This window comes from Bos mutus, chromosome 10 (genome assembly GCF_027580195.1).
Source record: "Bos mutus isolate GX-2022 chromosome 10, NWIPB_WYAK_1.1, whole genome shotgun sequence".
Taxonomy (NCBI): Eukaryota; Metazoa; Chordata; class Mammalia; order Artiodactyla; family Bovidae; genus Bos; species Bos mutus.
Genome location: NC_091626.1, coordinates 69748911 through 69775363, shown reverse-complemented (window position 1 = coordinate 69775363; position 26453 = coordinate 69748911). Strand labels below are relative to the sequence as shown.

At 39.0% G+C, this 26453-nt stretch overlaps 2 protein-coding genes across 5 annotated transcripts in view; both read left to right on the top strand.

Moving 5' to 3' along the window:
• Window positions 1–15988, top strand: part of TMEM62 (transmembrane protein 62) — a 34773-nt gene extending 18785 nt beyond the window's left edge. For 2 of the 3 annotated variants that reach the window (XM_070378123.1, XM_070378122.1), the window contains 5 exons: window positions 3959–4072; window positions 6257–6341; window positions 10554–10658; window positions 12101–12219; window positions 15154–15986. In XM_070378123.1, coding sequence (XP_070234224.1) covers window positions 3959–4072; window positions 6257–6341; window positions 10554–10658; window positions 12101–12219; window positions 15154–15480 — 750 coding nt within the window. In that variant the 3' untranslated portion in view covers window positions 15481–15986. Of the gene's footprint in view, window positions 1–3958; window positions 4073–6256; window positions 6342–10553; window positions 10659–12100; window positions 12220–15153 lie in introns of all 3 variants that reach the window. The other variant, XM_005896151.3, reaches the window with a different exon arrangement.
• A 98-nt stretch (window positions 15989–16086) lies between these two features.
• CCNDBP1 (cyclin D1 binding protein 1) lies at window positions 16087–26406 on the top strand. Of its 2 annotated transcripts, none has more exons than XM_070378126.1 (11): window positions 16087–16317; window positions 16491–16550; window positions 16847–16926; window positions 18656–18737; window positions 19721–19817; window positions 19996–20063; window positions 20644–20720; window positions 21076–21353; window positions 22615–22675; window positions 24833–24879; window positions 25136–26406. In XM_070378126.1, exons 1-11 carry the CDS (start codon window positions 16209–16211, stop codon window positions 25248–25250), a joined length of 1074 nt encoding a protein of 357 aa, XP_070234227.1. In that variant the 5' UTR covers window positions 16087–16208; the 3' UTR covers window positions 25251–26406. The 2 variants fall into 2 exon arrangements, with proteins under 2 accessions (XP_070234227.1, XP_070234225.1); XM_070378124.1 differs by having other exon boundaries at window positions 19993–20063; window positions 25136–26404.
• Window positions 26407–26453: the final 47 nt, after the last annotated feature.

The following is a 26453-nucleotide window of genomic DNA, read 5'->3' as shown; positions in this document are numbered from 1 at the left end:
TTTGAATACACTGGTTAAAATATTCTGAACATAGACACTCAGGAGCAATTCTGCTGTTAGACTGAAAACTGGGCAGAGAACATGAGTGTGCGACTACCGACTCAGTCCCCTCTTTTTTAATCCCAGGGAATCATTCTTTTGCTTTCTTCCAACTTGAGCCAGAATTTCCCCAATATACCTAAAGATAATAGAATAAGTCACATGTATTTATGTGTCCACACCTTTGATTGCTGTCTCCAAGTATTGGAAAATTGTGTTTACTATTTTGAAAGCCTAAGATAGAAAATTTTCAAGGCATCAAAGAGATTTTTTTGTTTGGGGAGTGGGCATTGATAGTGCATGTAGTGAACTGCCTGCCTATCCCTTTTCTGATTCAGCTTGTGGGGCATTTAATTCAGCAGACCTGCCAGAGTAGAAAGTGATCATCATTACCAAAATAGAGCAGTTTTGTCAATACAATGAAACATGTTAGGTGGTAGACTGTGCTAAAAAATTAGTTTCTGGAAAAAAAGCCCGTCAATCTTACCACAGTATGGTTTGATGACAGTTTTAAGCTAATCTTTTAATGTTAAGTCTTAGTTTGAAGATTGCCAAGTAATCCTTCAGAAAACACATGTAATTATTCTCATCTTTTTTATATGTGTGTCACAGAGAAAGATTTTGAGCAGGAAGGAGCAATTTACTGAGCTTCTTCTAAGACACTTAGAATTTTTTTTTTTTTTTTACTAAATCCATGTAACAATCTTCCATGATGTAAGTTTTATCTCCAGTTCATAGATGAGGAAACAGGAGAAGGCTCTCTGCAGTGCCACCCATCTGCTTAGAAGGAAGAAGAAACTCACAGATAGCATGTGGAAGGAGGGGGTGCTCTCCTTAATGTCTTTCATATTAGAAGTTGGCTTATTTTAAAACGACTTGAAGATATAATTACACGTGGAATAAATTGTTCCCTATCTTTACAGTCATGGGGAAGAAGTGAGAGCAATCATAGACCTGCTCCTTGCAGGAAGGTGGAACTCCCATATCTTTGAATTGCTTGTTTTATAAGGAAGAAACCATAGTTCACATTCCTCAAAACATTTCTGCCTGCTTAGTTGAATCCTTAGTAAAAATGTGAAATAACATATATTTTGATATGTTTCATATTTCTAACATTTTTGAGATGTAATTTATATTTAAAACCCATATACTTAAGAGTACAGTTTGGTGAGTTTTTACTTTCTTACACATCCTTGAAACCATTACTACAATCAATACCATCTGTCTCTCTCAAAAGTCTTCTTATGCCCTTTTGCAACTGCTTTCCTTCCACCCCCATTTCAGGTAACCACTGATCTGTTTTCTGTCTATATGAATATAATTCTAGGAAATTAGTCTACTGAATACTAAAATAGGGAACCTAGTCCCCTTATTCATCAATGAGAAAATTCTGTCCTTTTAAATACAGTTTACATATAGATGAGTCTGAGAGAAAACTTCATGGGAGAAGACACTGATTTATTTTATCTATGTATGTATTTATTGAATATCTGTACATTTCCAGGCAACCTAGTACCAACTAGACTTTTCAGTCAGTTCTCAGTGTGGTTCCTGAAGTAGTAGCATCAACATCACCTGGAAACTCATTAGAGGTCCAATCCCAAACCTATGAATCAGAAATTCTGGAGATGAAAGCTAACCCTATGCTTTGACAATCCCTCCAGGTGATTCTGATGTGCACTAAAGTTTGAGAACCAGAATGTAAGATTATTGTGCCTGCTTTGCCAATTTAAAGAGTAAACTCTAGAAATCTCTATCTCTCAAAGAGAATCTCTGCATTAAAATAAGAACTTAAAAAAACCCCAAGAATACGTAATTCAGAGTAAGAACATTTGAGAAATAAAAGTTTGATAAACACCAGTGCAAATTCTTTTTGCTATTTTAAAGCTTTTCATGATAGGGAATTTTTAAAATAAATGAAAGAGATAATACTATAATGAATTCCCAACTTTAACGAATCGCCCAACTTTAAAGATTATCAACTCATGAACAGTCTTGTTTCATCTATACCCTATCCACTTCTCCCTGTACCACAATGTTATTTCATCTGTGTAAATATTCATATGACAGTATGTATCACTAAAAGATAACTATTTAAAAAAAGTAATGATAATACCACATCACACCTGAAAAATTAACACTTATACCTTAGTTTCAAACTATTCAGCTAATGTTCCAGTCTTCCCATTTTGTCATTTATATTGCATTTGGTTCGTTCAAATCAGAATTCAGACAAGGCTCAAATATTGCATTTAGCTGATTTGTCTTTTCAGTTTCTTAATCTATAGGTTCCCTTTCCATCCTCCTTTTTTCCCCCTTGCAATTTGTTTGCTTTGGAAACTGGACCTTTTATCCTGTAGTGTTTCTGTATTCTGGATTTTTGCTGTTTGTATCCATGTGGTATCATGTAGTATGATTTTCCACTCCCTCTAGTTTCTATAACTGGTAGTTAGATTTTAAGGTTTGATCATATTTGAGTCTCTGTTTTTTGGCAGGAATACTTCCTTTGGTGTTTTATGCTTTTATCAGAAGCCTATAATATCTGGTTGTCTCTCTTTTAAGAATATTAAAATTGATCACTGTATGTAGATATTGTTGACCCTACATAGTCGTGTGCTGGTAAATGTTTAACCACTAACTTGGGGCATGTTTGAAGGGAAGAAGTTGATGTATACCAATTTCCATAGTATAAATATTCCTCCAGTAGCTGGTTTTAAGCTACCGATACATTAGCTGGTCTGCAAAGTTCCTGCTGCTGCTGCTAAGTTGCTTCAGTCGTGTCCGACTCTGTGCGACCCCATAGACGGCAGCCCACCAGGCTCTCCCATCCCTGGGATTCTCCAGGCAGGAACACTGGAGTGCAAAGTTCCTGAACATGTAGCAATTGGCCCTTGTCAGACAAGCCAGTGCCAGCACAATGCTGGCTTATCCTCCATTCACTGTGGGAATTCTAGTACCTATTGATAGTCTGAGACTAGATACATTATTTCATTGGAGTTATAAAATGGTGATATTCAAATTGCCACTCTTAATTATATGAGTATTAATTAGAAGAGTCCCATAGAGAAGAAATTTGGCTCACTTATTTGATACCCAGATACAGAGTTCATACAGGAAAGGCAGGATAAAGTCTTCATTCATCCTCCACCTTCCCTTTTCTAAATCTGTTTTCAGAATAATGAATTCTCTACCATCTGCCAAACATAACCAAATGAGTCTTTCAGTATTATTATGAATTCATAGTTAAAAAAAACGTGGTTGGTATGTTTCACTCCATTGCATTTATTCTTTCTGATGCTCAATTGTCCCATCTTTGGCTAGTGGGAGCCTAAGTTGGCCACTAAGTCCTCTGATACAATCCTAATAGTCCTTGTTAAGTTTTCTTTCTTTCTGGTACAAAGATGTTCCAAGCCCTTGTGCATTTCTTACTCAAGAATTGGAATCAGCTATTTCTCTAAAGAGCATTGGTTTCTTGTAGTGGGGAATTTTATTTTGAGACCAAAATCTGGGCACTAGCCCAGCTAGCTCATTACCGTTTTTAGGTCTTTTCAATAAACAAAGGGAAATACAGATTTTTTTTTTTAAAGACTACTTTGTGATACACACTGATATTTCCAATTCAAATCTAGAATTACAAAGTTTAAAAGAAGTTTTAAAGTGCTCATATGTTCACCTGAAACTACCACAACATTGTTAATCAGCTATACCCCAGTACAAAAGAAAAAGTTTAAAGTTAAAAAAAAATAAAGTACGAAGATACTCTGAAAAAAAAATCAAGTTTTCATAGGAAGACTCAAAAATAAATGAAAAAAGGTGTCACTTATTCTGAGATAACTGACGAAAATTATTGGAAACTTAATCTTGGAACATTGTACGTATTTGTACATGAGGGTTGCTTCCCTACTGTGCTTATTACTAGGATTCTGCTGGAAGAAGTAAGAGTGTTCAACACATATTTTCAGCTCGAGAGGATATTCAGCTCAGATTTGATCCCCTGGCATCATTTATTCTCCTTACTGACCATTGTACTGTGGTGAGTAAATTCAACTTACTATTATATCTGTTTTTACTAGACTTGGTAGGTCTGATGTCATAAATAATATACTCATGTGATGAGAAAGCAGAACCTTATCAAATTAAAAGTTTAGTTATTTGTCTAGAAGAATACAATGACTTTAAATTGATTTGAATTAAAAGAAGAGGAGACACAGACATGTAGTACCTGTTCTGAACCTAGTTCTAAGTAATGACATAAAACAGGATTACTAAGGGAATTATAGGAACTGTGCTAAATTAGGATATTTCAAAAATAATATTTCTTCCCACATAAATAATACATGCTTAATATAGAAAAATTGGAAAATTTAGAAGTAATGTATAATGAACCCCACATCATTCCTTTATCACACTAACCATTATAACCATTGTATTTCTCATTATAATACTATTTGTTTATTTTTCTCTTATTTACATTTGGATATAAGTTTTTACTATAAAATGGTAATATACTTTTCATTCTCTTTCCATTTGATTTTTTCTACTGAGGAATTTGTTTTGATGGTTTTCTTACATCACATTTGTTTTATACATGATGCTTATTGGCTGCATTATATTGTCATAGACATACCTTAATTTATTTGACCATTTCCCTATTGTTGAGCATTTGTTTCCAATTTTTCCCTCTACTGCAAAAATATTGCTTGTTTCTGCATTTATTAGTTTTTTGGAAATTTCTGGAAATGAATTGTTGGATCAAAGAATGGACACATTATTCTACATGCTTCATTTATTTATTATATAATTTATATAATTACACAGATTTTAAAATTATTTATTATATTCATTGTTTTTGGTCTGTTCTCCCTCATGAAAAGATAAGTCCCATGAGTGCAAGAATGTCTTTTTGGTATGCCTAACACAAGTAGACCCTCAAATAAGTATTTCTTGAATGAATAAATATTTTTATTTTTTAGTTTTTAATATACACTGTCAAACTGTCTTTCAGAGAATCTTTGGCAATTTACAGTCTAGTTTCCTCAGATCTCCCTCTCCTGGGTATTAACATAAAATGCACTACAATGTTGAGAAGAAAATTTAAACCCCTTTCATTTCACCTTCCAAAGATAGCTTAATCTCCTCTTATATCCGCACAGACTTAATGTGCATTCCTTATTATTTTAATTTACGCTTATTACTTGTGTGATTGAATGTTAAAAAAATATGCCTAATGGGCATTTGCATCTCATTTTTACAAATTATTTATTTTTCTTTTGGGGATTTTTAATAGTCACCTAGATCAGGCTTTGAAAACTTTGGTGTACTTATGAATCACTTGGAAATGTGAATAAGAGCCTGATTCTGATTAGTAGAGCTGAAATGGGGCCTGAGATTCTGTATTCCTAAGAGGCTCAAGGTGATTCCAGAGATGACCTGGGGCCCGTACTTGGAGAACAAGAACCTAGATTACATGTCTCTTTACTGTAAATTAATCTTCAAGTGAGTGATTTCCTGGTGGAGAAAGCATAAAGAAATGCAGTCTCTGTTTATTCAGCTTGTAGTGTATTGCATACTGGGTTTGTTTGTTTTTTTCACTTTTATACTTTTTAAAAAAACTTTATTTTATATTGGAATATAGTTGATTAACAGTGTTGTGATAGTTTCAGGTGTACAGCAAAGTGATTCAGTTATACATTTACATGTATCTATTCTTTTTCAAATTCTTTTTCCATTTAGGTTGTTACATAATATTGAGCAGAGTTCCCTGTGCTATACAGTAGGTCTTTGTTGGTTATCCACTTTAAATATAGCAGTATGTACATGTCCATCCCAAACTACCTAACTATCCCTTCCCTGCTTCTGCCCTCCCCCTGTAACCGTAAGTTTGTAACACTCTTATGAGATTTTAAATAAAACAGTACAAATTATGCTTAACCTAGTACACTGAAAGTGGACTGTTTTAATTTGATTTTATGTAACTGTATGAAATTATTTAGTTTCAATGTTGGTCCAGGTATCCAAATCTTAAAAGACAAATGCTGAGGCAACTTATAATTATCTTCTTTGCTGCATCAGATTTTCAATTCTCTTTGACTGTATATTTTTCTTATATAGTCATTTCTCCTAATGATGTCATTTCCGTTTGTGTTAATGGGGCTGTTTATAAAAACTGAAGATGTATCCATATGTCTGTTCCATGTTAATTTCTCTTTGTCTGCAGGCCCGGGTCATATTTGTGATGATTGTGCTGATCCAGCTCATCATTCTCATTATTTTTCGGTATCAAGCATATCCAGAGCATAAAGGTTAGTCACCATGGGTTCCTTTTACTTTTAGAAGACCTTACTTTCATGCATCCCATAATCTCCTGACTAAATGTCAGTGCAGACTGTCTTTGCCTGAACTCTGTGAGGTGCATCCTTCAAACTATCGTGCTCACTTCAAACCCCCTTTTCTGTACCATTTTCTCCAACCTTTCCAGGTCATAATGAACTTTTGTGTCTTTGAATCCCAAGAGTCCTTCCTAAGGATTAATTCTGTACTTAACCAGCCAATCACCTTGTTTACATCACAACTTCAAATGTGTATATTTTCTCCTCAATCAGACTCGAGTTCCTCAATATAGGAGCTCTTGTTCAGTACTTCTTTTCTGTTTTCTACAGCACCCAGCACTGAGTTTGTGTATTTCAGACAATAAATATTGACACTTGTTGAAGTAAGTGTTCCTTATTCCTTCCTGGCTTGGATGAAATCCCAGGAACTGATTGTGGGGAAGGGGAGGACTGTGGTAAAGATTAAACCATCAGATCAGATCAGATCAGATCAGATCAGTCGCTCAGTCGTGTCCGACTCTTTGCGACCCCATGAATCGCAGCACGCCAGGCCTCCCTGTCCATCACCAACTCCCAGAGTTCACTCAGACTCACGTCCATCGAGTCAGTGATGCCATCCAGCCATCTCATCCTCTGTCGTCCCCTTCTCCTCCTGCCCCCAATCCCTCCCAGCATCAGAGTCTTTTCCAATGAGTCAACTCTTCGCATGAGGTGGCCAAAGTACTGGAGTTTCAGCTTTAGCATCATTCCTTCCAAAGAAATCCCAGGGCTGATCTCTTTCAGAATGGACTGGTTGGATCTCCTTGCAGTCCAAGGGACTCTCAAGAGTCTTCTCCAACACCACAGTTCAAAAGCATCAATTCTTCAGCGCTCAGCTTTCTTCACAGTCCAACTCTCACATCCATACATGACCACAGGGAAAACCATAGCCTTGACTAGACAGACCTTTGTTGGCAAAGTAATGTCTCTGCTTTTGAATATGCTATCTAGGTTGGTCATAACTTTCCTTCCAGGGAGTAAGCGTCTTTTAATTTCATGGCTGCAATCACCATCTGCAGTGATTTTGGAGCCCAGGAAAATAAAGTCTGACACTGTTTCCACTGTTCCCCATCTGTTTCCCATGAAGTGATGGGAGCGGATGCCATGATCTTCGTTTTCTGAATGTTGAGCTTTAAGCCAACTTTTTCACTCTCCACTTTCACTAGTATACATATCCTACTGAATGTTTTCCTGCTTATATATATTTTTAAAAATTCTGTGAAAAAGTTCAAAAAGCATTAGTGCACAAAATGTAAATAAATAAATATTTGAGGGATGCCTCAGCCTCATGTGGGAGTACCAGTATTTTTGTATAGTTATTTAAAATTCACAACGTATTTTTACTTACATTATCTTAATCTTACAACAATCCTGTGAGGTAGGTATTATTGTTTCCCATTTAAAGACTAGAAAACTGAGGACTGCAGAGTTAATGTAGGTTATCTAGTGTCTTATAGCTAATAAGAGTCTGACTCCAGGTCAATTCTTTTCTGTAAACAACACTTCTCAATCTGACTACACCTTAGAATGTCCTGGGGAACTTTTAAAATCACAGTGTCTACACAGTACTTTCAGTGCTTACACAGAATGTCTGTGGGTAGGACCTAAGCATCAGTATTTTTTAAAGCTCCTCAGATGATTCTAGTGTGTGGTAGGGCTGAGAAGCACGGCTCTGTCCAAAGCAGTATTTCTCAGTCCTGCTGCCTAGAATCCCCTGGGTTGCTGCCTCAACTCCCCTCTTTCCCAGGTCAACTAAATCAGAATCTCTGGAGGGTGAGACTTGGGCATGAGTATTTTCTAAAAGTTCCCCCAGGTTATTCTAACGTACAGCCAAAGTAGAGAATCATTGCTTAAAATTTATAGCATAGCTGCCTCTAAGGCTAAAGAATGATATATTTAAAATAAATAAATAATGATAATGAATGGATACGTAGATCAATACTTTGAGAAGTACCAGACTAGAATGAGAGATGAATGAGTAGTAAGTATGCAACACACAAAGTGAGAAAGGTCACGCATTGTCAGGCTTTGTCTGTAATTATCTGTTGGGTTGAACAGTGTTATGAGTATAAAATGAACACGCTGGTCTTCTAGGGAAGATCTGCCATTACTTATATCAGGCTGTCTTTCACTGGGGCCCTTTAAGTAGCTTCCCCTCAGGTGTTGCTCAGTGTGTACTGAGCTTCCCATCATAGTCTTCTGATAACTGATATATGATCAGCCACAGACAAGTGAAATGGCTGGCTGGGGTTGAGCATCTGTGAGGCTCTAGTCTGTGGCTGCAGAATAAAGACCTGGTGCTTTGGCTTTCTGGCACTGTATTTTAAGAGGTGTTAATTTAGAGATCTTTTAGAGATCCCTTTCAGTTGAAGTAAGAGGATAACTGAATTAAGAGCTGCGTCACATATGGGAAGAGAATATTTGGACAGATACTCATGTTAACTTTAGATATTTATACTTAAGATTAAATTTTGACATTTGCCTTTGATATATATATATATAGTTTTTTTAAAAATTTATTTGATTGATAATGTTGTATTTCAGGTATACAGCAAAGTGGTTCAGTTATACATATGCATGTATCCATTCTTTCTAGATTCTTTCCTCATGTAGGTTATCACAGAAGATTGAGTAGATTTCCTCGTGCTATACAGCTGTTGTTGTTCAGTCACTCACTCATGTCCAACTCTGTGACCCTATGGATTGTAGCATGCCAGGCTTCCCTCTCCATCACCAACTCCTGGAGCTTGCTCAAACTCAGGTCCATTGAGTCGGTGAGGCCATCCAACCATCTCATCCTCTGTTGTCCCCTTCTCCTCCTGCCTTCAATCTTTCCCAGTATCAGGGTCTTTTCCAGTGAGTCGGCTCTTCACATCAGGTGGCCAGTAGTGGGGCTTCATCTTCAGCATTAGTTCTTCTGATGAATATTCAGGACTGATTTTCTTCAGGATTGACTAGTTTGATCTGCTTGCTGTCCAAGGGACTCTCAAGAGTCTTCTCCAGGACCACAGTTTGAAGGCATCAGTTCTTCGGGGCTCAGTGTTTTTATTGTCCAGCTCTCACATCCGTACATGACTACTGGAAAAACTATAGCTTTGATTACAGACGTTGGTTGGCAAAGTAATGTCTCTGTTTTTTAATATGCTGTCTGGGTTGGTCATAGCTTTTCTTCCAAGGAGCAAGCGTCTTTTAATTTCATGGCTGCGGTCACAATTCACAGTGATTTCGGAGTCCAAGAAAATAAAGTCTTGTCACTGTTTCCATTGTTTCCCCATCTATTTGCAATGAAGTGATGGGATCAGGGACCATGATCTTAGTTGTTTTAAGCTAACTTTTTCACTCTCCTCTTTAACCTTCATTAAGAGGCTCTTTAGTTCTTCTTTGCTTTCTGCCATAAATGTGGTGTCATCTGCATATCTGAGATTATTGATATTTCTCCCTGCAATCTTGATTCTAACTTGTGCTTCTTCCAGCTTGGCATTTTGCATGATGTACTTTGCACAGAAGTTAGATAAGCAGGGTGACAGTAGACAGCCTTGATGTACTGTTTTCCCAAATTTGAAACCAAAACTGCTATACAGTAAATCCTTATTGATTATTTGTCTTATACATAGTGTGTTGGAATAGGAAATGGCAACCCAGTCTGGTATTCTTGCCTTGAAAATTCCATGGGTGGAAGAGCCTGGTGGGCTACAGTCTGTGGGGTCGCCAAGAGTCAGACATGGCTGAGCATGCACGCATGCGCACATTTAGGTTACTTCCATGTCTTAGCTATTGTAAATAGTGCTGTAGTGCACCCAAACACTGGGTGACCTTTGACATACTTTGATATAACTTTTGGAAGTTTGTACGTTCAGATACTAAGTCTCATGGAAAACAAAGACTTGATCGTTTTTTGAGCATAGAATATTTGTGTGTGTGTGTGTCTTGCAACTACACTATTGCTTTAAACTTCCTACCTTCTGTAATTCTAAGTGAAATGGCTTACCAGAATTCCTGCCAACTGCTGATTTAAAGTAATGTCATCCATATTACAAATGATTTGCTGAAGATGTAGTAGATAGCCATTGGAAGTCTTCTAGAAAACATTTTAAAGAACCTGAACTTTGAATGTGTTTACCGGAGTTTTCAATTTATTCTGTTTAGGACCACCAGGATTTATAAATTTGACGTCATTTTCCCTTCATGTCTTGAGCAAACTAAATATCTCCTACTATTCTGTGTTGCTGCTGACCCTGTATACAGTGCTGGGTAAGTCATTAGGAAACCTGACATTGTGGAGAATTCTGCCAAAGAATGTATTGAGAATTTTAACATTAGCCATTTAGGTTCTGGGGAGCACAATGACTGGCACATGGCTTCTTCATTTCCTGGGGCATGATCTTGGGGAATACAGTCCTTTCCTAACTTAAAGGACATTTAATCAACATCAGGCTAACTTAAGGGTGCTGAGAGGACCATGACAATTAGTATTTGTGTAGAAACTTAATAGAAGATAGAAGTTCAGCTTAAATGTCATTTCCTCAGAGCAGCCTTTGATCACATTAAAGCTTTGTCCTCTATTTCACCACACTTTATTTCTTTCATAACTTTGTCAGAATTTATGAATGTTCCTTACTAAGAGTCATTTAGGAGTTAATATATCCTTAGTCTGTATTTTATACTTTCAGTCCATCTTTGGACTTTTATTTCCTTATTAGTTACTCCCACCAGAGAACAGAAAGTAGTTAAATAAAAATATGACTCTTTACAATTTTGTGTAACAAACTATGGCAGATTCCCCTTTGGAGGTTGGTTTCCTTGTTAGGAGATGGGTTGAGGCTGTTTCAGACACTTGTTTTCCACTAGGACCAAAGCAAGTGATTTGCTTCCTGACTGTAAAGGGAAACATTAGAAGAGAAGTTGTTCCATTTTTAAAGGTTGACACTTAAACTAAGATGTATCTAATGGAGTATATAATATATATATATCTGAGAAAATTACCTGTGACTTTTTAAAGTTGAACTCTACTCTTACCAGCAAATGATAGTATTATATTTTGAGAAGGGAAATCCGACTGTCCCTTAATCATTCTTGACAATATAGTAGTTCCAGAAGCCTGCACATTGAGAAGGAGCAGTAAATAATAATAGGGAGTAGAGAAAAGTCATTCTGGCATTGCAGATGAAAAAATAAAGAAGTGAGTTAAGCTATGAACATGTTAACCCTGAGTATGTAGTTGATGTACAAAGTAAGGATTGTGGGTCAGCAAGAAAAGGATAAAATACATTCATTAATAAGAAAGATAAGAAGTACATTTTAGAATGATTAAAGTGTTTGAAGTCTTATTGCTTAAAGGAGTAAATTTCAGTTATCTGGAAAATTAAGTGTCTATGGAGTACCTTTTTGCTTCTTAAAGGAAAGTTAAGAATCTTCTAAAATTTGTGAATGTACTCCAGTCTGTTTCTGGAATCTATTCCAGATATAGCACTTAGGCAATTTTATAATCTAGAGAAATAGGGAGCAAAAGAGCAAATAATTGGTTAGCTGGGATATTGTACAACAGAGATTAACAGAGAAGAAAAGCTTTGCAAGCAAATGCTTATAGATGACTAGTCTCATATTTCTTCATTAGTCCTAAAATGTATCTTGTGAATATGTGTAATCAGAATCATAGTTATGTAAATTCCTTTCCTGTCCATTGCCTCTTTCAGGCCCATGGTTTGTTGGTGAAATCACAAAAGGCAAATTGGGCTGCTGCTTTTCCTTTGGAATCTTTGTTGATGGACATTTCCTACAAGGCAGTTTAACGTTTATAGTTGGAATTCTCCAGGTAAGAATTCAGAAATACAATTTAAGACCATCTTGGTTTTGCTGGACTAATTGCATAACAATTACGAATTATATCCAAAAGCCCAAGTTAAATACCACAGATCATGTGTCCTAACCTACTGGCAGGGCAGTCTTTAGTATTTGGTATTTTATTTGTTTTTATAGTGCTTTCCAAGCTCTTTCTTCCACCACTCTTGTAAGCATCTAAAATAAATTTTTGGCAGGAAGGTTTATAAGAGGTGAGAGAGGTTTTTGTTGTTTGTTTGTTTCACTGTGCTTTTTCATCTACAAACAGTGAAAGAAGAGACTTATGGTAGAATAAATGATAGACTTCAGGGTAAACCAAAATTGGTTATGATAATGAAGAAGGAAACTATTTCAGAGGGAGGAAAGGAAAAATAGACACACAAGAAAAGTGGATGAGTTACCCAGTGGAAGCTTTCTAGCTGTCTTAGCAGTTCATTTGTTTCTGAAAACACTGATATATTAGGTTTACATTTGGATTGAGATTTCTTTAGAACAAACACAAATAAAAAACCCAGACCTGTAGCAAATCTCTGTAAACAGGTTTGAAAACTGTTTACCTAACAATTTATTTATTTATTGTTCTTACCTAATGGGGCTAATGGATCAAAATCTGAGGTGATGATCTGAAGTTTTATAAGAGATCCAAAAACATTGTTCAAAATGAGTTCACAGCCTCATAAGAGGGCAGTAAAGCATGATCTGCAGGATTAGAAACAGACAAGTAGGGAAGATCTGCCTAGTGAACACTAACCACAAGCCAGAATATTCTGTTTAGCAGCATTTCATATGGGATGAGATCCAGGTCTAGTTCAGTTTTCTATTATATAGATGGAGGCTGTCTTTCAGGAGCATCCTTCAGTTCAGTTCAGTCCCTCAGTCATGTCTTTCTCTTTGCAACCCCATGGACTGCAGCACGCCAGGCTTCCCTGTCTATCGCCAATCCCTGGAGCTTGCTCAAACTCATGTCCATCAAGTCGGTGATGCCATCCAACCACCTCATCCTCTATCATCCCCTTCTCCTCCTGTCTTCAATGTTTCCCAGCATCAGGGTCTTTTCCAGTGAGTCAGTTTTCGCCATCAGGTGGCCAAAGTGTTGGAGCTTCAGCTTTCACATCAGTCCTTCCAATGAATATCCAGGACTGATTTTTTTAGGATTGACTGGTTTGACCTCCTTGCAGTCCAAGGGACTCTCAAGAGTCTTCTCCAACACCACAGTTCAAAAGCATCAATTCTTTGGTGCTCAGCTTTCTTTATGGTCCAACTCTAACATACATATACATGACTACTGGAAAAACTATAGCTTTGACAGGAGCATCCTTATTCCAACTAAGATCTGAGCTTTACCAAAAGGTGGGTTTACAGTCATATTTTAATAAATAGTATACCAAGAATGGATTTTATGTATCATCTAGGCCCATAGCTCATAAATCTATTATATCTCTGATCTAGACTTCTTCTCTGCACCTCAGGTGCCTGTGTATACAACTGGCATTTCGCATCTTCCTTAGATATCTCACAGGAATCTCAACTTAATATACCTCTAACAGGACCTTTCATTTGTATCCCCAAACCTGTTTCTCCCAAGTTCTTCGCAGTTTCAATAAATTATCTAGGATGCATCTTAAGTTCTTCCCCTTCCCTCACACTTTTTATCTAGTTCATCAGCAAGTAGCACTATACATGTCTTTTCTCTGTCACTGTTACCACCATTCTTACCTAATCATATTTATTAAAAAAAAATCATTTGGCTGTGTCAGGTCTTAACTGCAGCACGCAGGATCTTCATTGCATCCTGAGGGGTCTTTCCTTGCAGCACGTGGGCTCTCTAGTTGTGGTGCTTGGGCTCTGGAGCACATGCACTCAGTAGTTGCAGTGCACGGGCTTAGTTGCTCCATGGCATGTGGGATCTTAGTTCCCCAACCAGGGATCAAACCCACATCCCCTGCACTGCATGGTGGATTCTTGCAGTGACCCAGGGAAGTCCCCAATAATTATTTCTTGCCTGGGCTACTGCAGTAACCCCCTAACTGGCTTCCCGTTGTTGCTCTTGTCTCCCTATTGTCAGCTTAAAACTCTTAAAGCAGATCAGTGACATGATCTGGGTCCTGCTGACTGCCCCAAATTCCACCTACCTTATCATGTTCCAGGCCAACAGGAGGGTAACGGGAGATGGGCCCATCTCTGGGCTTTTCATTTGTTCTTCTGCCTGGAATGCTCTTCCACTGACTCATTTCTGTCCTTCAGACCTCAGAGAGCCCATCTCCCATTGCCCTGTAACCAGTTATTTTCTTCATTGAATTTATCACCATCTGTAATTATCTTCCCCCTCCTCTTTTTTGGGGGGTGGGTTTCCTCTTTTCTGTACTAGAATGTAAGCTGTCTGAATCATCTTTTCTGACTTGTTCATCAGTGTGTCCCTTGCCTAGAGCCTTGCACAGTGCCTGCCACATAATGAGTGCTCAATAATTATTTGGTGAATGAAAACTCATATTGTAGTTATGGTTGGATTATAATCTTAAATCTTCTAGTTTGTATTCTAGTATTCATTATATTACTTGAATTACAAATGCAAAGTAAAGAAAAAATACTGATATCCAAGTTCCCCCCTCTCTGCCAAAAAAAAAAAAAAGTACTGTATATATGTGTGTGTGTGTTTGTACATAAACATATATATTCATTTCTAAACTTAAACATTTGAGAGCTTCAACAGAAATGAAATGACACTTGCCTTTAAGATGAACAAAAGGATGCAGGCAAATAAACAACTAACCACACAAGTGTGATTAAAGCATAAAGTATCAGTTAACGAGAGAAAGCAACATATTTTTAGTAGCCACCAATAATGTGTTAGTGAGACCTGACCCCAACAGGGCTTAGTAAGCTAATGGTTCTGTTCTGTTCTTTCCAGCTGGTGTTTTTTAACATCCCCTTGATGGCTTACGTGTGTTGGATTTTGCTGCAGCGGTGCTTTGGTCACAGCTTCAGGTCTCATCTCCGTCAAGGAAAATACTTGAAAATTATGCCTGTTCACCTACTTATGTTACTGCTGTACATCTGGCATATTTATTCCTGCTACTTTCTTCATGTGACATATGGCACTCTAGCTTTATTATTCTCCCCTTTACGGACCTGGTTGACACTGGTGACACCTGTTCTCATTCGTTGTGTTTGGACACTGAACGCTGCTGAGCTTGGAACCTTCATAGTGCAGTTAAAAAGCCACTTGAGCTCCTGAAGTCTGTATTTCCTCATCCACCTCTGTAGCCCAGGCCTCTGCCTCAGCAGCAGGCGAAAGGCCAGTATTGGTGGGCAAACTTCAGGGAGCTGCTGTTCTTTGGACACCTGGGAGTTGGGGGGATTACCTACTACTGATTCTTGCAGAATGGACTGCAGAAAATTCTCTATATAATGCCTTGATTTCCTCCTTCCCCAAGAAGGTAAAGGGTTGATTTACTTTTGTGAAGAGAAAGCTTTTATCTAGGAGATCCACAGAGCAGGGGCTGGTGGATATGGGAGTATCTGAGGCCCACTCAGTGTTTTTTAGATACCTCATGTAAAGTACCTAGCACAGTGTTTGGAACTTGGCAGCCTGTAAGGAGGCCACTTTAGGGACAGGGAACGTGCAATCTTGGACCTGACCCTGACTACCCTTGATTAGTTCCTAGTCCTTTTTTCAACAGGATTATGGGCTCTCTGCTTCCTCAGTCGGGGGTGTTTTCAACTAATCAAATACCAATAAATGAATGATGAATAGGAAACAACTCCGTCTGGGTCTTGCCTGTGTCGCTAGGAGCGGGAGTGAGGCGGAGCTTTTGAGAGCGGAAGGGGCGTGACTGGGTTTCCGGGGCGGGACAGGTTGTTGCCGGAAGCGAGACCTTGGCGTGGAAGAGGAGCTGCGACAGCAGTGCGGCTCCCGAAGCTGTTGTGGGTGCTTAGTACGCTGGCTCCTACCGCGGTACTGGGATGGAGAGCGTAGCTGTATCTGCAGCCCCAGACGCCACCCTGGATCCGCCTCTGGAACAGCTTCGGCACTTAGCCGGGGAGCTGCGGCAGCTGCTTCCTGGAGTGCGGGGTGAGTTGACTTAGTGGGGACGGGCGACCGCAGGGGCGGACTTGGGTGGGAAGGGGCCAGGCCTTGGCGGCCGCGGCGCCGGGTCCGGGCGGAGGAGGTGGGGCCGGGAGGTCTTTCTGCTTACCTGTGCTCTTTCGTTTGTCGCCGCCCGGCCCACACCCCGCACCCACTAGTCGGCGAAGCCCAGGAAACCACCAAGGAGTTTGATCGGGAGGCCTTTTGGAGAAGATTCAGTGAGTGCTTCTCCTATTGGTGACTGCTGTCTCTCATCTCTTCCCTACTCCTTTCCTTCCTGCTTCCCCCCCCCCCTGACCCCCCAGCCTCTCTGCGGGGATACTCTTCCTTACCTATCCTTGGTACCTTCGAGGTTGAAATATAAAACACTGGTTTTTGGAGGTGTTTTTGAGACGTCTCAGTGGGCATGGGTGGAGAGGGAACTCATTATCTTCAAAGTCCGTGCAGCCGTTGCAGCCTTGTCCATTTGGCACTAACATATTGGCTCTTGCCACCTGCTCTGTCACCCCCCCAGATGAGGCAGCTGTGACAGTGTCAAGGGAAGCCACGACTCTGACCGTAGCCTTCTCTCGACTTCCACTGCCATCTCCACAGGTGGGCTTCACTTTTCTAGAATTCTTGTGCTGCTCAGTATTCCTTAGGAAACCTCTCATTTTCTTTCCACCTTTTACACTCAAATCTGGGGATTTAATTTCCTCATCTGTCGAGTAAGATGAAGGTTCTCACACCACAGGATTGTTCTGAAAATCAAATTGTCAGATGCAGTAGTTGTCATGGGGTAGATGGCTCTTCTAAATATTGGTTCATTCTGAGGTTCATCCTGGTTACTTCCTTTCTGACATTTTTAAAAGTACTTTCTATTTGCTAAGTGTTTTCACATACATGATCCCTTTCTGACAGATGAACAGACAGGCTCAGAGGCTCAGTTTAAGGTAGATAAGTAGTGGAGCTAGGACTTAAATTAGGTTCCATCTGATACCTTTTCTATTATACTACATAATACTCTTTTGTACTGAATTATTTTTATACTTAATTTTAATAATGTAGACAGTATAAGGTTCAAAAGGTATCAAAGTTAAATGTGCTAAAAAGTTTATATCTCCTGTCTCTGGTTCCTTTTGTATTATTCCATATATATCCTATGCATATTCACACTTAAGTGCATATGGCTTCTTTTTACACAAGTAATAAGTGTTTCTGTTGAGAAATCAGCTGGTAACCTTATGGGAGTTTTCTTGTATGTTATTTGTCACTTTTCCCTTGTTGCTTTTAATATTTTATCTTTGTCTTTTATTTTGGTCAGTTTGATTACTCTGTACATGCTCAGGACAGTGGTTTTTTCATTCATAGATGAAAAATTAGAATATAGCTTTATATGAATTATATATATTTGAATCACAATTGCTTTCTTAGGATCTCAGCACATTAATTCTGCCAAAGAATGGGTTTTTTTTTTTTTTTTAATTCCAGTCCTTACAACGTGGTATTTTTACAAAAATTATATGTTTGGATGTTGAAACAATGTCAAATTGGCATAAAAGTTTCTAAGTACTCTCAATCTTTGTACCTATCTATCTCAGACTGGTAACAGATCATTTATGGACTGGCACCAACCTGTAGATCACATTTTGTGTAGCACTGGCTTGAAATTTAGCAGAGCAGTGAGGACAAGGAAGATAAGGGAAAGCCAGTGACTACCTAGAAGGAAAATAGTCAACATTGAGCATTGTAGAGTACATGCTGATTTCATTTAGGTATACTGAGATTCTGTTAGAGACAGACAGAGGCAGAGAGATAGACAACTGGTTAATGGTCTAAGATAGAGCTGACAACTTTTCTGTAAAGGGACAAATAGTAAACATTTTAGGCTCTGCAGTCCAGCTACTCCACTCTGCCTCTGTAGTGCGAATACTATTATAGACAATATGTAAATGCATGAATGTGGCTGTGTCCCAGAAACATTTTATTTGCAAAAACTGGCGGTGAGCCTGATTTCGCCCTTGAGCTCTAGTTTGCCAACTCCTGGTCTAAGATATGGTGAATATCTCAAAGCTGATCACAGATATCTTGGGATATAGAGTATCAGGGATGTTTTTCCTACAGTTTTTTCTTGTCTTACTGAGTTTCTGCTCAGTATCTGGTATCCAGCTAACTTCTCCCTGGTATGTGATGAGAACAGCACAGGGCCTGATGCATAATAGGACTTCAGAAAATGTTTGATGATGCTGTACAGATGTCTGCTCTTTTCCCCTGTAGATGGCTTGACCACATTGATCTAATCTATTTCTTTTTTTCTTTCTGAAATTGGCTTGTCATCTCATAGGAAACCCAGAGGTTCTGTGAACAAGTGCATGCTGCCATCAAGGCAATTATTGGGGTGTACTATTTGTTTCCCAAGGATCAGGGTAAGCCACTCCATACACATACGTGTTCAGTTTATGGGGTATATCTTTGCTAATGTGACAGCTTATGTCCTGAGAATTTTACCTTTTCCTCGATTTGATCATGTAATGTAACTTTCTCCCATTAAGTGCAGTCAAAGGTAGTTATATAAGTGACCTCCATAAGTAAGCCTTTGTGCTAAAGTTCAGATACTGTGTTCTCATGTCCCCTGCCTTACCGACTCTTAACATTTTTAATTCTCACTGGCTTATCCATCTCTAATGGATTATAATCACCACAGATACTGCTTGGTTATCAGTGCCATCCCCAGGCTCCTCCTCCTCATCACATGCTGTTTCTGAGCTCCCTTATAGGTTAAGTGGCCTCCAGCTCTGCCTGTATCTTCGTGTTTTGATTATTATCAGGTTACAATTATAAATGAATACCTGTCTCATGGAGCTTCAGGGTTACTCATGTGGTTTAAACTTGAAGTGTTTTATCCACAAATGTCAAGAAATCACTATTTTAAAAAATATTTATTATCTTATTTATTTGGCTGTGCCAGGTCTCAGTTGCGGCAGGCGTGCTCTTCAGTCTTTGTTACGGCATGCAGGGTCTTTAGTTGCAGCACGTGAACTCTAAGTCGTGGCATGTAGGATCTAGTTACCTGACCAGAGACTGAACCCTGGCCCCTGCATTGGCAGCGTAGAGTCTTAGCCACTGGACCACCAGGAAAGTCCCAAGAAACTACTTTTTAATGAATGAATACATGCCGTCATGGAACAGTTTTGTTCCAGATCTCTTTTGGAAAATACCACTAAGGAATGGTGGGAGGAGCAAGCAAATGACATGGGGATACACATAAGACCTGGGTTTTGTGTTGGCACTCTGGTTAAAGCATGTGGGTGCACATTACCTCAAATTCTGTAGGGCTTAGATTCTTGGGAAGACTTTCCAGACTTCTGGAAAGATGGACAGGCTGCTTAGTCTTTGGGTCTGGCTATAGGCATCACCCTGCGAAAGCTGGTACGGAGCGCCACTCTGGACATCGTGGATGACATGGCTCAGCTTGTGGAAGCACTTTACATCAATCCAGCTCAGAGGTAGGGATGCCACAGCTGGAGTTATTGGGTAATGGGGTTCTTTGCTTCTGGGAGGGGGGAAAAAGTCATTTTAACAGCAAAGTTACTGGTAACTGAGATTAATGACCCAGCAGGAAGGACCTTTGAAGGAAACAGGAACCCAGGTTATTGATATATCCTTATTGATTTCTTTCAGCAGCCCTGAGAACCTGATTTCCTACAACAGTGTCTGGGATGCTTGCCAACATGTACCTCAGATCCCAAAAGGTGGGTGAGAGTGGAAAGTAGACGTTGACTCTGCTGGCCAAAGCTGACAGACCTCACATCTAGCTGCCAGTTTTGTAGTAGTATGTATTTTTACTTACGTAAAGAACTTAGTGAAATAGGTCTAGTTTATCACCAACATGAAAATAGGTATTAATTCTTTTTGCCAGTCTTTTTAGTTCACGTAATTTCTAAACTCAAACACCCTTTGGCTGTGGCTCTGTCTCTTGTTGAACAGATGTGGTTTTCTCTTCTGGTCCTGCCCCAGGGGCAGTATTCTGGGGACTCTGAAGCAGTTATGGGGTAGAGCCTGCTAGGCCAAGAGCAGTGGTCATCCAGGGGTACCATGCTGAGAAACATCATGTGACTATTGTATTTCTTCCTATGGTGAATGACAGAAAGCTTTTTAGCCCCCCTGTCTGGGCACCCAGAGGATGTATATGAGAAGAATTTTACATTCAACTGCTGCCCTTGTTCACTGTCCTTGGCACTCCCTTCAGATGAGATCACTGTTGCTTTTTGCAGACTCAAGAATTGTTGGGATTCTCCATTAACTGTAGTGCTTCTCATTCTTCACTCATAGATAACAAAGCTGCAGCCCTTTCAGTGCTGACAAAGAGTGTGGATCTTGTGAAGGATGCACATGAGGAGATGGAGCAGGTGAGAGGACCTCTTTCTTTGATGGTCATTGGAAGGCCACTCTGTGTCTAGTAGATGAGGATTGGTTTTAAAGAGAGAAGATGTGTCAAGCGTGGACCACGTGGGTCCCCCCTCACTCCCATCCTCCATCTCCCGTCTCCCCCCGCCCCATGTGGGGGTTTAATTTGTACCATTCCTCTCTGTTCCATTGCTGTACTAGGAGAGTTAGAACAGCACGTGTGAGGTGATTCAGCTCTGTAGCCATTTAGGGAAATAGCTGGCTGAAGTTTGGGGACAACTCAGACATGATGCTAAAAGTATTAATGTTTTTTTTTTTTTTTTTCCTGGCATTCACATATATCCTGTTGTATCTTAGGCTGTGGAAGAATGTGACCCTTATTGTGGCCTCTTGAATGACATTGAGGAGGACAGCTCTGATAACCATGTTGATGAGGATATATTGGGATGTCCAAACAATCGGGACTCATATTGGTCAGAGGAAGACCAGGAGCTCATAATCCCATGCCTTGCCCTGGCGAGAGCATCTAAAGCCTGCCTGAAGAAAATCCGGCTGTCAGTGGCAGAGAACGGGAAGAAGGATCAGGTGGCCCAGCTGGATGACATTGTGGACATTTCTGATGAGATCAGCCCTAGGTAAGCGTGACCTCCACTCAAAACATGCCAGCAGCAGCATTCTGATCTCAACTTGTGCTGTCACCTGAAGGTTTTTCCCCATCTTTTTGTTTTGAAAGTTTTCATACCTGCGGAAGGGTTAAAAAGTATTGTAGTGAGTACCTGTGCTTCCGTCTAGGTTCACCTGTTGTTCACTTTTTTTTTCTGTATTGGTTTATTTCTCTGTAATTAGATGTGCCTTTTTAAAAACTGAAATAGATGTGCTCTTTTTATCCCTGAACCATTCGTGAGTAAGTTGCAGACATCAGTGATGTTTTTCTCTGAATATTTCAGCATGTATTTCCTAAGAACAGTTTTACTCTTAGTATTACATTGAAGAAATTTACATTGAATATGTGTTTGTGTGTTGCAACCCTGTGGACAGTAGCCTGCCAGGTTCCTCTGTCCATGGAATTCTCCAGGCAAGAATACTGGAGTGGTTTGCCATTCCCTGATGATAAAGATTATACTGAATATAATAATAGTATCTAATATTCAGATTTCCCAAATTGTGTCTAAAACGTCTTCTATAGCTTTTTTGTTTGTTTGTTTTTTTAATTCAGGATTCTGTCAAGGGGTCATACTGCATTTGGTTGTCTTCTCTTTGGTATCTTGCAACTAAAACAGTCCCTGTCCTTTTTTAGCTTTTTTTGTCATTGACATTAAAAAATTTTTTTTTATTTTCTTGACATTTTTAAAGAATCCAAGTCAGTTGCATTGTAAAATATCCAGCAATCTGGATTCATGTGGTTGTTTTCTCGTAATTATATTCAGGTTAAACGTTTTTGGCAAGAATATCACTAAGTTGAGCGTTTCATGCTTTTCATTCCATCATACGGGAGAGGCACATGGTATTAGTTTGTCCTGTTTTTGGTGGTACAGCACTAACTTGATTGCTTGATTAAAAGTGGTACCTACTTTAATGGCATTCAGGGATGAACCCTGGCAATAGCAGTTATTAAACTTATGGTTTCAGATCCAAACATTTACAAATGAATTAATAATGTCCCATCCTACTGGTCAAGGGAGTTCCCCCCACCCTCAACTTCTTAGTAAAACAGGGTATGTATGTGTTCCATAAATACCAGTTGAATTGGTTATTTCTTGGTTGCCCAGTTTAAGGAACTGATGCATTTCTGGGAATTATTTCCTCACTCGTTGCATCCTTAGTTGTGTCCTGGAGACCACCTAGTTGAGCTTTGTTCCTTCTTGGTTAATGGTTATTTTTTCTTTCTCCCTTTAGTGTGGATGATTTGGCTCTGAGCATTTACCCACCTGTGTGCCCTTTGACTGTGCGAATCAATGTAAGTACTGGCTTTGAGGGAATAGCTGCAGACCTGATTGGTAGAATTTCAGTAATCACTGGTATTTCCTTAAACTGTGGGGAATATGTTTATCTGTTACACTTGGATGTAAGTACGGTAGTAAAGTCACCATGTGTTGTGCTTGATAAATATTTATTGAATTTGAATTCTGACAGCAATGAGCTCTGATAGTACTGTCTCTTCCATAACCACTCAGGTAATTGTTAAGAAAAACCCAAAGACCTTAGAGGGGCTTCCTTGGTGGTGCTAGCGGTAAAGAATGCACCTGCCTGTGTGGGAGACTTGAGACATAGTCTGATCCCTGGGTCAGGAAGATCCTTTGGAGGTGGGCATGGCAACCCACACCAGTATTGTTGCTTGGAGAATCCCATGGATGGAGAAGCCTGGTGGGCCACAGTCTGTAGGGTCGCAAAGAGTCAGACACAGCTGAAGTGACTTAGCATGCACGCACCCAAAGACCTTAGAAAACCATGCCTTGAGAGAAAGTCTTAATTAGTACAGTGCTTTGGGATTCTTTCAACATGAAATTACAAGTTTCTAATTTCCAGTATAGGCCAAAATAGATCTAATACTCTATTAGAGTATTCTCAGCAAAGAGTTGGACACAACTGAGTGACTGAACTGAACTGAACTGAATAGAGAATTCTATAATACAAAATATTAGAATATATTTAATATCTATTCTAATTCTATATCTATTCTCTATTCTAATATCGATATATTATGTGATCTAACCATGAGTGGTCATGAAGGGTTAAGCTGTTTATAAAAATCTGATTTTATTGTTTTCTTTGAAGTCCTAGGTCCTGTGCTAGAGTTCTGTTCTCTTGTTTTTTATAAACTTTAAGTTATTATGTCTCATTTTATTGGAAAGAGAAGTACAATTGCAGATAGCTTATATTTTACCATCAGATGTATCAATCCTAATAATATTTGGTATATTAGATTGTGGAAATTATTAATAGAGTCATCAAATGTATCTTCACAATGTGGAAACACCTTGGAGTAGAATTAGGATCTTTTTGGACATTAACTTTTTTTTCACATTCACTTTTAAAAAATTGACTTCTGAAGAAATAGACATCCTTAGTAATACGCCATGTCAGTTACCTAAAAGCAGTTTTAAGGAATGAATGGTATATTGGTAGGATACATACATCCTCATGTTATCTTGCTATTGGCATTCTTAAAATATTAAGTTTTTTAAAAAAACCCAGTTGTTTCTGCTGTATATATCCTAAACTATCAGCAGTTAGGACAAATTTAGGTTATATTTTTCCTTTTTTTGTTTTCTTTAAAAAAAATTTAAATATAAAAAAGCTTATAAAGATGCTATGGCAGCAGTATTAATAAGATTTTGCTAAATAGAAAAGAGTCCATGATCCTGCCACCTAATCAACATTTTTGTTTTTGATTGTTTCCTCCAAGGTTTTTTTTTTAATGACTTCGTATTACTTGAGTATTAAAATACTGTAATATTTTAACTTTGCTCCTTCCTTTTTTCTCACTTTCACTTTTTAAAAAATGACTTCTTGTCCCAGCTCTGCTGATAGTTCAGGATATGTATAGCAGAAACAACTGTTTTTTTTTTTTTTTTTTAAACTTACGAATTTTAAGAATACCAGTGACAAAATAACGTGAGGATGTATGAATGCAACCAATGTACCATGCATTCCTTAAAATTGTTTCTAGGGTAACTGACATGATGAATTGCTAAAGATGTTTATTAAGTCAGTTTTTAAAAAGCGAATGTGAAAAAAAAGTGGGGGAAGAGAGCTAAAGTATTAAATATTTTAATATTCAAGTAAAATATTTTAGCTCTTCTCCCCCCTCCCCTTTTTTCCTCCTTTCCGTTTTTTTACTCCTTTCCTTTTTTTCCCCCTAAATATTTGTTTTATTTGTTTGGCTGTGCTGAGTTTTAGCTGCACCCCGAAGTATCTTCCGTCTTTGTTGTGGCATGCAGGATCTTTTAGTTGTGGCCTGTGGGGTCTACTTCCTGACCAGGGATTGAACCCAGGCCCCCTGCACTGGGAGCTCAGAGTCCCAGCCGCTGGACCTCCAGGGAAGTCTCCTCTCCTTCCCTTTTTGTGGTAGGGCTCAGGGTGAGTAACTTCTCTTGTTTCTTTTTTTTTCTAGTCTGCAAAACTTGCATCTGTTTTAAAGAAGGCACTCGAAATAACAAAGTGAGTATGAAGACTTATCCCCAAATAGCTTTTTGAGAATAAGCCTGTACAGCCATTCTCAACTCCCAAACCCCCATTTCAAAGAGTAGAAAGTGATTGTAGTGTTTTTTTTCAGCTTTGCTTATGGAGCAGCTGAGTTGCTGCAGAGAAACTTGCCGTCTTTTACTGTAGTTTTCCCTGTGCTCCCTTTTGAGGATAGGTCTTTTCCTTGACAGTATAATAAATTTAACTTCTCTTTTTCCCATTGCATTTGCAGAGCAAGTCATGTGACCCCACAGCCAGAAGATAGTTGGATTCCTTTACTTATTAATGCTGTTGATCATTGCATGAACAGAATCAAAGAACTCACTCAGAATGAAGTTGAATCATGAATTTTCAGGCTCATTTGAACTGTCTTCTCTTTCTTACTGTCACAGCCGAGCTCTGATGTCTGCTTTTAGAATGGAGCTAGGATGCTTTCTGGATTGGAAGGGAGTTCCTATCTATACTTACTAAGAGACACAATTACCAAAGTTTGGTGATTAGGCCAAACTGGCAATTATTTATAAACCATATGAGTATGATATATTTTTCTGTGCTAGATACAAAAGACAATTACATGAGTTTTTGTTATTGAGTTGCCTCTCAGAGATCCCTGGGGAAGCTGCCTTATTCCCTATTCAATAAAATGTGTCATCGTCAAAGATATACTTTAGCATGTTACTGAATATAATTATTCTTACCAGCAAGTTCTTTTGAATGTTATTCCAGTTTGTTCCATTACTGTATTGGTATTGAAGGGCTTCCCCAATGGCTCAGTGGTAAAGAATCTGCCTGCAATGCAGGAGACGAGGTTCACTCCCTGGGTTGGGAAGATCTACTGGAGAAGGAAATGGCAACCCACTCCAGTATTCTTGCCTGAAAAATTCCATGGACAGAGGAGCCTCACAACTGAGCACACAAAAGAGAGTTCTGTTGGTACTGAGCTTGTGAAAATTATTAAGTGTGTTAGTTGCTCAGTCACGTCTGACTCTGCGACCCCATAGACTGTAGTCTGCCAGGCTCCTCTGTCTTAGTGATTTTCTAGGCAAGAGTACTAGAGTGCTTTGCCATTTCCTTTTCCAGGGGATCTTCCCAACCCAGAGATCAAACCTGAGTCTCTTATATCTCCTGCATTGGCAGGCAGTTTCTTTACTGCTAGTGCCACCTGGGAAGCTGGAAAATTAATAAAGTGAAACCTTATTTAAAATGGAGTCGAGAGGCCAGAAGGAGGAGCTCTCACACAGTGTTACTCTAGGTAAATAACAGGAAGGATTGTCAATTATAGATAGGAATGGTGTACATTTTATCTCCTACAGGAAATTGACCCTAGCTACTAAGCTAATGAGAACCGCTCATCACCCTGAACTCTCGCTTTCCTCCATGAAATTTTGTTCAAAACAACTGCTCCCAACTTCCTCCCTTTCCCTCTGTTTGTGGGACTTAGCTGTGGCTTTTACTATAGCTGGCTTGACACTAATTGCAGTTGTTTGTTGTTCCCAAATAAACCCCTTTTGCTGGTAAAATAACTGGCTGTTTCATTTTTTAGGTCAACA

Coding starts and splice junctions, on each gene's coding strand:
- CCNDBP1 (XM_070378124.1), top strand. CDS start 16,209: ATGGAGAGCGTAGCTGTATCTGCAGCCCCAGACGCCACCCTGGATCCG. Junction 20,721..21,075: donor CACATGAGGAGATGGAGCAG/GTGAGAGGACCT, acceptor GTTGTATCTTAG/GCTGTGGAAGAATGTGACCC. Junction 22,676..24,832: donor CTTTGACTGTGCGAATCAAT/GTAAGTACTGGC, acceptor TTTTTTTTCTAG/TCTGCAAAACTTGCATCTGT.